The sequence below is a fragment of the Dermacentor albipictus genome, chromosome 9 (genome assembly GCF_038994185.2).
Source record: "Dermacentor albipictus isolate Rhodes 1998 colony chromosome 9, USDA_Dalb.pri_finalv2, whole genome shotgun sequence".
Taxonomy (NCBI): domain Eukaryota; kingdom Metazoa; phylum Arthropoda; class Arachnida; order Ixodida; family Ixodidae; genus Dermacentor; species Dermacentor albipictus.
In genome coordinates, this window is record NC_091829.1 from 48,082,876 (window position 1) to 48,097,188 (window position 14,313).

The 14,313-nt window shown below is 48.6% G+C and overlaps 1 protein-coding gene across 1 annotated transcript in view; it reads right to left on the reverse strand.

Moving 5' to 3' along the window:
- LOC135916195 (endothelin-converting enzyme 1-like) overlaps positions 1–14,313 on the reverse strand; it is a 32,883-nt gene that overhangs the window by 1,989 nt on the left and 16,581 nt on the right. The window contains exon 5 of the mRNA XM_065449477.2: positions 9,018–9,370. Within this exon, the coding sequence (XP_065305549.2) occupies positions 9,018–9,370 (353 nt within the window). The remainder of the gene's footprint in view (positions 1–9,017; positions 9,371–14,313) is intronic.

Consider the following 14,313-nt stretch of genomic DNA (forward strand, 5'->3'; position numbering starts at 1 on the left):
CGTCAAGGGCGTGCCTCATCTTTCGGGCGCTATCTATCTATCCTCAATCGAATGCGAACGGGGTACATGCGGCGCATTCTTGCACCTACACTTTCACTCAAACGAATACGTTAAAATACGACAAATAAAATAACGCACATTTTTATTTCTTTAGGTATCTGTTTTTCGTTTTCAATGCTAGAAATTTGTGATGACAAACGGAGATCGAGCAAATTATTAAATTTTGCACTTCTTGCCGTGAGTGGCGACAGGGAGGCGAAAGCTTAGAAGCGGTACATTGAAGCGGGTCGCACGCACGAGGGCGTTCATACGGTGATAAGTCGCCTAGGGGCGCTGCAGTGCTATTCTCAATAAAGTCGGTCATGATCCATGGAGGGTCATGGCCACTCTTTCTCTATTAGGGGAATAAAAACGCAGCGCAGCGGTACGGCTGTTCATCGCAGGCGCTTCACTAGGCTTTAAGGCCCCCGCTTTACCGACTAAAAACGACACAACAGCTGTCGCTGTAAAATGGCGGTATGTTATTTTAGAGTGCGTAGTGACGCAGTTCAGTGAAAATGTACCAGTTTATCTTTGTGCGCGAAGCCTCTGCGATACATTGCGAAACGTGCGTGCTTCCCCAGCGACAGAATTCATCGCTTGTCATCGCTTGCCCAGTGAAGGCGCCTCTGAGCGCATGTACGCAGTATATGAGTGTGTTGTGCAGTCGAAGGTGCTTGCGGATTACCTCTGCTGGAGCCAGCAGCGATCGCAGATGGATATCGTAACGACACCGCAGCACTCGCATTTTGGCAGGTGAGGGCTCTTGTGTGCATTTATGAAATCAGATTTCGAACGGAGAGAGGTGTTGGAACTGTTGAGTGCGCAGTGCTTGTGATGAAGAAATGCCATTGCACTGGGCCTAGAAGAGCGAGCGATTCTCGGACGCTGATCGTGTTCACGACGTTGTGGCTCCGTTTCATCACCGATGACAGAGCAGCCATCTGAAACGACTGCTGCAATAAGCACTCCTCAGCATCGTCGTCCCCCTCGACGCCTTGCGAGCACCTACAGTGACGCGCCGATAATTATTTACTGTGCGCTACGCGCCGCAATGCAGGCAGTAAAACCGTGTTGTGCGGCCATCTCAGCCCGAGAGGATGTATGCCAGCGACAGTCAACGCTTTGTTTTCGGTAGTGGTGCTCAGTACATCACCGACGACAGTGCGTTGTGCGTCATTTATGTCGGCGGTCAAGATTGTTGATGCCTCTCAGCTCGACACCGCGTCGCTGTTGCCGGAAGATAAGTTGGGCGTGGCCCAACTGTAGTGGGTGCGCGCGCAATAGTTACATGCCTCGCGCGGGGCGTGACCTCTGGTTTTGATTGATAGGCGAACTCGTGCTAAACTCGTACATCGCGAAACCCCCTCCGAGTTCAACTCGGGAACATGGCGGCGGCAGCAGTAGCCTGTTTCATTGCATCCAGCGGCAGCAAGCGTCAGTATGACCGTCCGGACCCGTTCACCTGCATGACCGACGGGGAGTTTCAGCGTCATTTTCGCCTGTCGAAGACATCAGTGTGCTGGCTGTGTGACGAGCTAGGCGAAGACTCTCGTCTGCGGAGACAGCGTGGCGGGCTTCATTCGCTCACCGTCGTAGAGCAAGTCATCTGTGCCCTCCGTTTCTACGGGACTGGGAGTTTTCAGGGAAGCGTCGGCGCCGAGCGTTACATCGGACGCCATCAAACTACTGTTAGCCACTGTGTCAGAGATGTGTATGACGCGCTTATCGATGCGGCAGTGCGTAAGTGGTGGCTAGCTTTCCAGAATACTGCGGCGGAGCGGGCATATATAAAAGAATGCTTCCCACTTCGTGGGAACATTACGTACGTAGTCGGGTGTGTCGACGGAACGTACGTAGGAATTAAGGCGCCTTCAATGTCAGCGTTACTGTGATTAACAGACTTTTTCTCTGGTTGATCACTTTTTGTCGATTGTTCTACTTATCTGTCAGGGTGCCTTCCAAATGGCTCACTTTCTTGGGAAAGGGGTTAAGTATAAATAGATAAATGGATATCACTAATTGTGTGAAGTAACCTATAAATCCTAATCTCATAAACAACTTGGGGTTCTTCATTGGTGAAGTTACTAAGTATGCACAATGCTGAATTTTGGTCATGCGTAATCTATCGGCCGCACTATGAAACAGCGAGGCATTGCACAATTTGTTGCAGCGCGAGATGTGGATGTTGCGCCAAGCCGGTTGTGCCTATGCATTTGTGGCGAAATGAAAATGCATTGAGAATCTTAGTGTGTTGGCTTGCATGAAGAAAATACTTCAGATTGTTTGCTCTGTTCACTGTCGATGCATGTGCCAGAGGTTCAGTGCATCTTCTTTTTTTTTGGGGGGGGGCGGCGTTATTCTGGATGGATAAATTGTATATTTTCGTCTCATAATGGGGCTCTAATTCTTAAGCATTAGAACAATGCACATCCGATACTCTGCAGAACTCTCTGTACGTGAAGATGTCATGAACCACCAAGGCATTATTACATATCGGAAGAAATGTGGTGCAGATGCCAATGAAAAGTGGGTCTTTAACCTACCATGATAAAAATAAAACTTGCAGAGCAAGTAGACCATTTGTACAGGTTTAGAGCAACGATTACACAAAACGTGATATGCCCAAACGAGTAAACACTTGCCGCATTGCCAAAGTAGGCTGAGCGACATGCAGCATATATTGGCATTGAACATGTCTCGTGACTGTTATTTTTATTGTAAGCCCTCTCTGTCACTTCTTTCCCTCCAGCACTCCCTTTACTGAAACGTGGCACTGTCTTTCCATTGGTGTCATGATGATAATGGTAACGGCAGCAGCAAGGCTGGTTAATGCTTGCCTCTTTGATTCCTGTGAGTTTAGTGGTAAAGAATATGGCACGTTCATACATACAGCTGTGCTGCAAAATTTAACATTTGTGATTTTTCGGAGAACTAATTTGTGTTGGGAAATTTCAAAGATGTGCACCATTGTTGCCTAATAACTAGAGCATTGGTGAGGTTGAAGACGGTGTATTGGTATAGAAGCTTGAAGTTTAATTGCACAACAATTCGATGGGACACAAAGAGAAATACACACAGCAGAATGCTTTGCTGTGTGTGTTACACTTCTTTGTGTGCCGTTGAATTGTTGTGCGATCCAACTTAAAATAAAGCATTGGGCTTCTTTGGTGCAGGACCGAGGAAGTGTGAGCTATTCGACAACATGCCAGTGCCTTGCCACACACTTATGGAAGTCGGAAGGTTTGCAAACAAAGCTTTGCTTTCAAATCCAACTGCTCATGTAATACAAGCGCTGATTGAAAGAACCATCACACAAAAATAATGGTGAAATCAATGGCCTGTGAAAAGTGTAATTTGTATATAGACACTGTTGACATAATAGGTGCCATACCGGCCTCAAAATTGTACTGGACAGAGCAGTTTGTTTCCTATGTGAAGCTCGACCTCCCATTACATGCTGTGCAAATAACCAAGCTCAGTTTGTTTTGACGTGCTACACAGCATTCAGTGTAATCTGTTTTTGATTCTAAAGAAGTGCCAAACACCACCTCTTTTTCAAGGACGTCATGGGAATATTTGGCGAGACCTTTTTCAGCCCCTCATAATGGAAGTGTGGTCAGCCAGCTTTGCTTGGATGCCTTTATAGATTTCTGCTCCTGATCATTGTGTGCTATCAAATTGCAGAAGTCTATGCAACTGGTGCAAGGCATTACGTGTTTCTATAGTCGGATACAACTTTAGGAGGCTGCGGAATCTGCACTTTAAGGCAGGTGAACACAAGCCTGCACCAATGGGCACGCACTCGAGACTGATATCGTGCCGCCAGACAGACTAATATTGCTCATTGGAGAGGGACTATTTCTTTAGACGTGTAGGCAATCGGCTGCTGCGCTTTGGTCATCTGGGTGGGGCCTCTCCTGTCTTCTGAAGTTTTATCCGACTGTAAAGGATGCTGCTTTTCATACAACACAAAAGGACAAAGTGTACAATTATTTGGCCTATGAAATGGGTACATCAGAAGTGTGCTATGCAAGGGCTTAAGATGTGCGAAATATGGTACATGCAATTATAAGACAATGTTAAAGAATATGTGGTATCGAACATGCATGTAATGGCACATTTGAATCGGGGAGTGTTGCAGTCATATGCACAGTCTATAGGTGATAGCATTATTAAGCTCCTGCTGTTTCCTTTCTTCATTGTGAATTACACACACCGTTCATCTTGTGGCTAATGAACACGCACAGTATTCTTGCACATAGAAAGAACAAACAGCATGATGACGTGTATGCTGCATTAGTGTATTTTTTATTTACATGGTCCAAGAGTGGCACAGGTTGTCTTACGTTTTTGCCTATTTTGAAAGGACACAAAGTGCATGTTATAAGTCTCCTAATATGCACAGCACAATGTTTACTGCAATAATTTTATTCATGTTCTTGAATAATAAACAAAATATTAAACTGAAAGCTCCTTTATAAGGTGCCTTCTGTGGGCTCGACAGGACAGCAGTGAGGGCACCGATACTACTGTTGCGGAGCAGCCCTCTGGACCTTTGCCACACTCTCAAGAGCACGTGCCTGGCGCTCGCCTACTGCCACCAGGCGGTTGAGTGGCTCCAGCAGCAGAATGTTTTGCTGCAAAAAAGTGTATTGGAATGAATCAGCCACATACAAACCATTATTTACAAAGAAAAATGCTCGTTGCACTATTAGTACTAAGTGCCCTTTAATGTGGAAGCCTCTAGTGTAGTATGCTTAGTAAAACAATGCGTTGGGACAACATTGCTTTATTTTTCAAAACTGGGGTTTTCTTTTTCAGAGCCAATTGTCATGTTGATTAGTGTGCCAGCAGCTGAGGTAGCCCTGCACCTTCACGAGTCTCTACTGTCAGCACTACAAACCTATTTTTGTTCGCTGCAAAACAAATGCCTCACCCTACAATCCCGTCTTATACGAGCTGATTGCATCCTATGCCTACAAACATCATATTCTTGTCCCATTACGCAATTTTCTACCATCCTTGGCTGTAGTTCTCTCTCCTTGATATTCATTCTGTAATGCTTATGTAATCACCTGATATGAATTGGCAACAAGTGATCGAATACGTGCATGGCCTGCCTGCCGATTCCTTTCTTTTTTAATCTCAACTAGCATATCAGTTGCCACGGTTTACTACGCCACTGTCTTTCTGCCTTAATGCTATCTGCAACAATTTTTGTTACTTCGCTTTCTACACAGTCCTTGACATCTCAAGTTTCTTTGTTAACCTCCAGGTTTATGTCCCATATTGCATAACCGGTGGAGTGCAATGATTCTAGACTTTTTTCAAGGATAGCGGTAACGTGGCGATCACGATTCGGTAATGCCTTCCATGTGCTGTTCAACCCATGAAATTTTTGTATAAGTTTCCTCCTTTATATCAGTACTTGCTATTGATATTTCACTTGGATAAAAATACTTTTCCATAAATTTTCTAGCTTAATGTCACTCATGAATTTCTGTTGCCTCACCAAGTTAGTGAAGGTTACCTTCATCTATTCCATTGTTTCGCGGGCCCACTTGCACGTAAAAGCACGAACACTCATTGGTTCTCACTGCCTTCTTTAAACTGCTGGACATTCAGTTCGTTACTACGAAAGTGACTTAATCCGTGCACTCTTATTATGCTAAATATGAAACAGTAGAAATATACTTATCTGCAGTTTGTCGAAGTCTCCTTCACTGTGTTGGTAGCGAGATCCATCGTCGGTACCACCTCGTCGCATCGTAGCTATATAGGATGTCTACCTTTTGCCCACACTATGTAATGTTCGTGACGCTCGCAGTCACGCAGAGTGGAGGAACTCAGCGCACTCGCAGAAGCAGCACCGGACAAGTTGTTTCTTCAGCACTTCGCCGTGAACAGTAGGTGCGCGTTGCGATCTGTAAAATCGCCGAAGCTATTGGCAGTCTTACCGGGTGCACGGGAAGATTGCCCACGGAGGAACAGAACTATCCAAGAAATAGTGGCCTTCGTCGAGCCTGATCACTACGTCGCGCACTGCAAGCTCGTTGTACGGGTTTGTTTACACTGGGCCTCTCTGATGCTTAGCCGCCATGCTTGCCCGGTGAATGGATGTGATGACGCCACTACAGCGCTCCCTCGTGGTATAATGCGAAGCGTACTAAATTACAAATTAGTCTAAGACGCATTCAGTTCACATCTCGTAAGCTTCAAAATGCTTCTAAACCACGTTAAAGTAACTAATAATATTGTACTAAATGCATTTGTTTTACAACTTGCTTCTGCATGTAATGCACTCGGTGGAACGACAAACAAGTGAAAGAAGGCACGACCATGCACCGACGGTATGATCACGTGAGCCCCAGTTTGTCGACCGCCCAGAAGGCAACGCCCAAGGAATGATAGCCAGCCAGAGTGAATCTAGAGAAACCAATGAAACTGGAGGCTTGTCGAAAGATAAACTGTGTCTCGGTACCATTCGTGCTTTCATCTTGGGGTGTCGCCAGAGCTCGTGAAGATCCCGAGTTTCGCCAAACTCGACGCATCCTGCATAGCACCCTTGGTCAATTTTATTAAATTTCTCAATACTTATTCAAAACCGTATCTCCCTGTATCTACCAATAGGTGACCACCTCAGTCACGATAAAGATATGCGACACAGTATTCTGCATTTCCGAAGACCCAGAAGCCTTTCTGCGTTACAATGTTGAAGTGATTTTAAAGACAGCATCGTTTAGTGCTGGGGAATTAATGTAGCAAGAGCAAGCGATTGGACACTGTATAGGACTGAGAGGGCGAGATAACAGGTGGTCAGCGAGGTGCGCTAGAAAATATGGTGGCCGTTAATATGCTAGTGAAGTTTAAACAAATAGTAGCGTCTTTAGGGAAAATATGTGAATGTGTTTCGCTTTTATTTTAGCCATATAAGCGACAGAATAATCTGGCTGGAGGCACGACACGCACAACGATGTAATATTATTTTGTACTTTGCTTTACTCGAATAGATACTGTTGCATAAGTAGTACTGATTTTTGGATATGGCGGATGCTTTCTATTTAGAAGGCAAACCTTGCTTGCATCGCCGCGTGCGATGTTGTCATGAACCGCCAAGCGTGTGAGCAGCTAAACTGACGCTAACTTCATCGGTCACGAGTGGGTACAGTAGGCTAATAGTATTTGCCGGATCGCTGCACCTTGCTGTCTAAAATTATTTGGCTAAAGAAAACATTAGGCTTAATCCTAAATGTAAGAAAAACTGTGTAAACACCATGAAACGAAAGTGATTATGAAGGCGTCAGTCACTATGGAGCTTTTCTTATTTTTTTTATTTAATTGAAGAAGCCTAGAAAGTGACTGTGCCTTTGCTTTTTTTTTTTGCTCTTTATTCACTTGTTCTCAGGTGGGAGGAACTTCGAAAAAAAGCCACCATGCACGTGAGAAGCTGCTGGTCCATTTTTCCGAAACTGGCATGTTTTGTAGATATGCGTGTATTATGGTCGCAAGAACTGAACGCATTTTGCAATAACGCCACTTATTCGATACTTCCACCTGCGCACCGAACACATGTATCTATTGTCAATAACAGTAGATATTTGAGATTACAGGAAACAACGCACTGCGAAGGTAAAATGCAATGAGCGCGTTTGCTTCTTTTGCGGAGAAATAGTACGGATCATTATTTGAAACGTTGTTAAGGCACCAAAGTATGCTTTTCACTTACTACACACGCAAAGGCTCAAGTGTTAAGTAACTATAGAGAAATTGTTTCACACTTATTAAACTTGGAGGAACGGAATTTATTAACTATAAGCCAGTGCAGGAGTGGGAATGATCCAATATTAAGCATGCCGAGGCGTTAGATGGAGTGGAATTATGAGAATCTCAACACTCCGGAATGGAGTGGATGGAATGAAAAGCCCCACTCCGCAACTCTGGCGCTGACGTCCACACCTCGGAACGGCGGCGTGTGACGAACAATCCCGCATGAATTGCGAACGACGCGTGTAACTTCCATGGCTTGCGGGTTCGGTTGCAATGCATGTTTACATTGGGGCGTGGCATCCATCCCCACATACGGCAGTGGATAAACTATTACAGCAATGGTTTTTGTGCGACTAGAAATGCCCGGAAACGTTGCCCGCGTCTATTCACGATGTCCTGAAAAACATAGATTATTCATTGCGTGTACGTTAGTAGGTACACCCGTGAGCAAAAGTATACGGACCAGGGATTGCGCGATAACGCGGATTTTTCCCCTCTGCCTGTGAATGCAATTTGAAATTGAGGACTGCATTCCAGACTTGGCATTGCGAATTTTCCAATGTACTCGTCAATTTCAGTTTGTGCATGTTAAATACAAAGAAATTTAGTTTATGCATTTATGAGTATAATATGCGTGATGGGCGGGCAAAGTTTCAAATGCACCAGGTAATTACGGGATTTGTAGAATATGTTAACAATTTCTACAAATCGTCATACGGCCATTCCCAGATTCCTAGAAGAACTATACGGTTCATTGAGCTCAGTTTCGGCGGAAATATGCTTCAGGTGATGAGTCAAGCAGGCTTAACGTTTCAGACCCAACTACAATTGTGCCAAGTAATTTCTGAACTTACATTTACTGCGTGCAACGGCTGGCGTATCGGGCGGCATCTTCAAGCCGATGACGCCGCCCGAGTCCACGGACTTCGAGCCGCTACCTGAGGCCACCCCAATCAAAGATGCCGGACCATTCTTTTTAATAAAGTTTTCCTTCTTCTTCTTCTCGTGGAATCAGATTGTGATTCTGCAAGGTCGCACAGATGCGCTGTTTTCTTTTTTTTTCGCCTCTATCTGCCGTCTCTCCGTTTGTACTATGCGGAGAGCAGCGGCGCGTGCAAGGTATGCAAATGTTACTATCACCGATTCGAGTGGTTTCCACTCGTGGCAGCTGTTCGATAACCCTCGCTGAAAGTTCATTCCCTGCTCACCGAAGACACAGAGCTGCCTTGCATGCACTCCAGGTACTTCTTGACGGCGGGGTCTATTTCGGACTTGGAGTAAGCATCCAGGAACAGCTCCCCGAGCCCCTGCGCAACAAGGCTGCCCACTCCGGCGTAGTTGAAGACGGCCGAGGCCTTGGCGTCGAAGTAGGGGAAGCTGAACGCGTACGGCAACAGGGACAGGTCGGGTCCGTGCGGCACGCTGCCGTTTTGGAGCACGTATAGCCGGAGCTTCTCGATGGCACTCGACACCCGACTGAATGTCGGGTCGGACAGAGCAGCCCGCGGAACCAGACGCCAGTTGTCCACCAGCGACTTGCCCATGTCTGCCTGGAGTCGGCCTTTAGGGACAACGACGTCAAAGAACACAGTGTAAACATCCCGTCGAAGAGAAACCGCGAATATCTTGCACCGCACTAATCGCTCAAAAGCTCATCATGTCAGACAATGCCTGACAGAGTGCCAAAATTTACAATTGTTTCCCTCCAGTGTACCCAGTTACATACTTATACCAGAATACCGCAGGCATTTACCTCATCAATTACCAATTTCCGAAACACTTCCTGATATGCTATATATATATTGCTACGGAACAATATGTGCGATCATGAAAAGGCGAGCAGTGCGAAGACGACGACGACGATGAGAAGCTAGCGCGGGTTGTTGCCTCTTGGCCAAGCGCTGCGTATTTTATTGTGAATATACTTGTACATAGCTTTTCGTCTGCGTCTTCCTACGTAACATATCTGGTGGAAGTGGACGTTCCCTGTACCTCGTCACGGAGCTGCGCAGTGGACGGTACGTCGAGCCTTCCTTCATAGCTCCAGGCGACGACAACCGGACTCCCCCGGCTCCGACACCGGCTGCCACTTCGACGACCTACATCGCTCTCCCCGCTCCCTCTGATCCTGGCGTATTCTCGGGCAAAGATGGGGACGACGTCGATGACTGGATCAGCCTGTATGAACATGTCAGCCGCAATAACCGGTGGGACCCTACTATTATGCTCGCCAACGTAGTCTTTTACCTCGGTGGCACACCTAGAGTTTGGTATCGCACGCACGAAGATGAGCTCACCAGTTGGGATACACTTAAGACACAGCTTCGGGACTTGTTCAGCAACCCCTACGGTCACCAACTTGCCGCGCAGAAGGCGCTTTCCGGCCGTGTGCAGACGTCAACAGAGCCCTATGTCACGTACATTCAGGACGTCGTGGCTCTGTGCCGCAAAGTTGACACCCACATGACTGAGTCCGACAAGGTTGCCCACATCCTCAAAGGCATTGCCGATGACGCCTTCAACTTGCTCGTTTGCAACAACGTCGTGACGGTGGATGCTGTTATAAAGGAGTGCCGCCGCCTGGAACTCGCTAAAAGCCGACGCATTGACCAGCAGTTTGCCCGTCTGCCCAGCACCCCAGGGACATCTTCCTGTGCCGACACTCCTCGTCCCAACAACACTGTCGATGTTGCCAGGATCGTCCGGCGTGAGATCGAGGCCGCCTATCCGGCTGTTTTGGAGTCCAGTCCCACCAACACATCTGCAGTCACGGTATCGCTGATCCAGGCAGTTGTCCGCCAAGAGTTCAAAAACATAGGTCTTCACACCATCTGCTCGGCCCATCGTCCTGATACCCGCCCGCCTTCTTCGATTCCGCCCCGTCCCGCACCTTCTTACCCACCACGTTTCCGCAACCCATCTGAATGGCGGACTGCTGACGACAAGCCCATTTGTTTCCTCTGCCATCGAACCAGGCACATTTCTCGGCACTGTCGCAGTCGCTGGAGTTTCCAGACCCGGTCTACTTATACCGCCTACTCTCGCCCCCCAGGTGGCCCTCCTCGTCCCTATGTCGCACGCTCCGATAGCGCAGCCGCTGATTCTCCTGCACCGAACCGTTCCTATTCTCGTTCGCCTTCGCCCCAACAACGACAATCTCGCTCTCCCCAGCCCCGTCGCCCCTATTCGCCGACTCCCTTCGGACGCCGCTCCCAGCCGGGAAACTAGACGATGCAGCGCCTCGAGGTGACGCTGCATTGCTCCCTACGCCGGCAAATCCTCTGCTGACGTTGCCCACTCATCTGAACCTTCTTTACGTTCAAGTTGACGGTGTTTTTATGTCTGCACTCATAGACACTGGGGCACATTTGTCCGTAATGAGCGCTGACCTTCGTAACCGGCTCAAGAAAATTATCACGCCCGCCACCACGCCTGTTGTCCGTGTCGCCGATGGCGGAACAGCCCCCGTAATTGGTATGTGTACAGCCCGCGTCTCCTTCGCCGATCGCTCAACAATCGTGCTATTCACAGTCATCGCCCACTGTCCCCATGACATCATCCTCAGCTTAGACTTCCTCTCCGCACATTCTGCTCTCATCAATTGTTCCGCCAGTACTCTCCGCCTTGACCTGCCTGTTCTGGATCATGCTGAACCACACCCCAGTCGCCTCAGTTCCGTCGACTTCGTTCGCTTGCCACCTTCGGCATCGACCTACGTTGACCTAGTGTCTTCCCCACCAGTCCCCGACGGTCACTACATCGCGGCTCCTATGCAAGACGTTCTCCTTCAACACGGGATCACAGTACCTCATGCAGTTTTATCTATTACAGCGAATTGCGTCTGCTTGCCAGTGGTCAACTTTGGCTTGACGACACAAGTGCTGCCACGCGGGATGTCTCTGGCCCAACTTTTCTCATTCGCGGATCACTCAGTAGCATCCATTGCAGTAGACGACAGTTCATCCGATGCTCCTCTACCATCGCAGTCGGCAAATTGTACCATCGCTGACTTACAGAAAATGATTGCGCCCGACTTGCCGTCCGAGCACGCTCATGAACTGTACCGCGTTCTGTTTTCTTACCACGATATTTTCGACTTTAACGATCGTCCTTTAGCCCAAAATACAGCTGTCAAACATCGCATTAATACCGGGGATGCCCCTCCTTTTCATCGGCGCCCGTATCGAGTGTCACCAGCTGAGCGTCAAGTTATTCACGCAGAAGTTCGCAATATGCTTGCCAAGAACATTATTGAACCATCATATAGTCCATGGGCGTCACTTGTTGTACTGGTCAAAAAGAAGGGTGGCTTATGGCGCTTTTGCGTGGACTATCAGCACCTTAACAGGGTTACCAAAAAGGACGTGTATTCCCTACCTCGGATTGATGATGCCCTTGACTGCCTCCACGGTGCTCGCCATTTCTCCTCTATTGACCTTCGCTCCGGCTACTGGCAGATTGCCGTGGACGAACTCTACCGCGAGAAGACTGCTTTTGTAACACCCGACGGTCTTTATCAATTCAAAGTGATGCCGTTCGGTCTATGTAACGCCCCTGCCACTTTTGAACGCAGGATGGACTACCTTCTTCACGGTTTCAAATGGTCCACGTGCCTGTGCTACTTGGATGACGTTATCATATTCTCCCCAACGTTCGCTACGCACCTCGAGCGCCTCTCAGCAGTCCTGGACGTTTATCGTCGAGCCGGTTTACAACTCAATGCATCGAAGTGTCAATTCGGCCGTCGCCAGGTTACCGTCCTTGGACATCTCGTTGACGCGAACGGAGTGCAACTGGACCCAGGCAAGATCCATGCTGTTGCGCACTTCCCTGTTCCGAAGTGTGTCAAGGATGTGCGCAGCTTCATCAGCCTTTGTTCGTACTTCCGCCGTTTCGTGAGAAATTTCGCCGCTATAGCACGACCACTAACTGAGCTTTTGAAAAAAGACGCCCCTTTCCAGTGGGGCGATAACGAGGCCTCTGCATTCTGACATCTAATCCACATTCTCACAACGCCTCCCGTTCTGGCCCATTTCGATCCTTCTGCGCCTACCGAAGTCCGTACTGATGCCAGCGGTCACGGAACTGGCGCAGTACTGGCACAACGCCAGTATGGCCACGACCGTGTTATCGCTTACGCCAGCAGGCTCCTCTCACACGCGGAGCGCAACTATTCCATCACTGAGCGTAAGTGTCTGGCCCTAGTTTGGGCAGTTGCGAGAGAGAGAGAGCAAATGATAAAGGAAAGGTAGGGAGGTTAACCAGGACTGAGCCCGCTTGGCTACCCTACACTGGGGAAAGGGCAGTTGCGAAATTCCGCCCATACTTATATGGCCGACCCTTTTCCGTTGTCACAGACCATCACGCGTTTTGCTGGTTATGCTCACTGAAAGATCCTACAGGAAGACTTGGTCGCTGGGCCTTACGCCTCCAAGAATATTCGTATACTGCCACCTATAAATCTGGCCTTCTACACAAGGACGCTGACTGCCTGTCTCGCTACCCGGTCGATGAGCCTGACGACGCGGACAGTAGCAGCGCCAATGGCATTTTCTCTGTGTCTGCCTTCGCTAACATCGCCGATGAGCAGTACCGAGACCTATCGCTGCGAGCACTTATTGAGCGTCTGAGCTCAACACCTACCGACCCATCCGTTCACCGATATGTCCTCCAGGGCGGCATTCTTTATCGAAGGAACTTCCTTCCTGACGGCTCTGATCTTCTTCTTGTCGTGCCAAAACAGCTACGACAGACTGTGCTCTTTGAGATGCATGACGCACCCACTGCAGGACATCTTGGGGTAACCCGCACGTACGACCGCGTCCGCTGCCGCTTTTATTGGCCTGCTCTCGCTCGCTCCGTTCGACGCTATGCTGCTGCCTGTGATCGCTGCCAGCGTCGGAAAACACCTCAGGTGCTACCTGCCAGTCATTTCCAGCCGATCACCGTCCCTGTAGAACCGTTCTTTCGTGTTGGATTAGACCTGCTCGGTCCCTTTCCCATGTCATCCTCTGGGAACAAATGGGTAGCCGTCGCGACTGATTACGCCACCCGATACGCTATCACTCGGGCTCTCCCTACCAGTCGCGCCACTAACGTCGCGGACTTTCTCTTGCGTGACATTATCTTGCTTCATGGCGCACCGCGACAGCTGCTTACTGACCGTGGTCGAAACTTCCTCTCGAAAGTTATCGCTGACGTTGGTGCGTTCCTGCTCCATTCAACACAAACTGACTACCTCATACCATCCTCAAACCAATGGCCTGACAGAGCGGTTAAACCGTACTCTTGCCGATATGCTGTCCAAGTACGTTTCCAAAGACCACCACGACTGGGACATTGCCCTTCCTTACGTACCATTTGCGTACAATTCTTCCCGGCACGACACCGCCGGATTTTCTCCATTTTATCTACTGTACGGTCGCGAACGTACCTTGCCCCTAGACGTACGGCACTTCCTCCTGCTGCGATCTCAACAAGCGAGTATGCGCGCGACGCCATCGC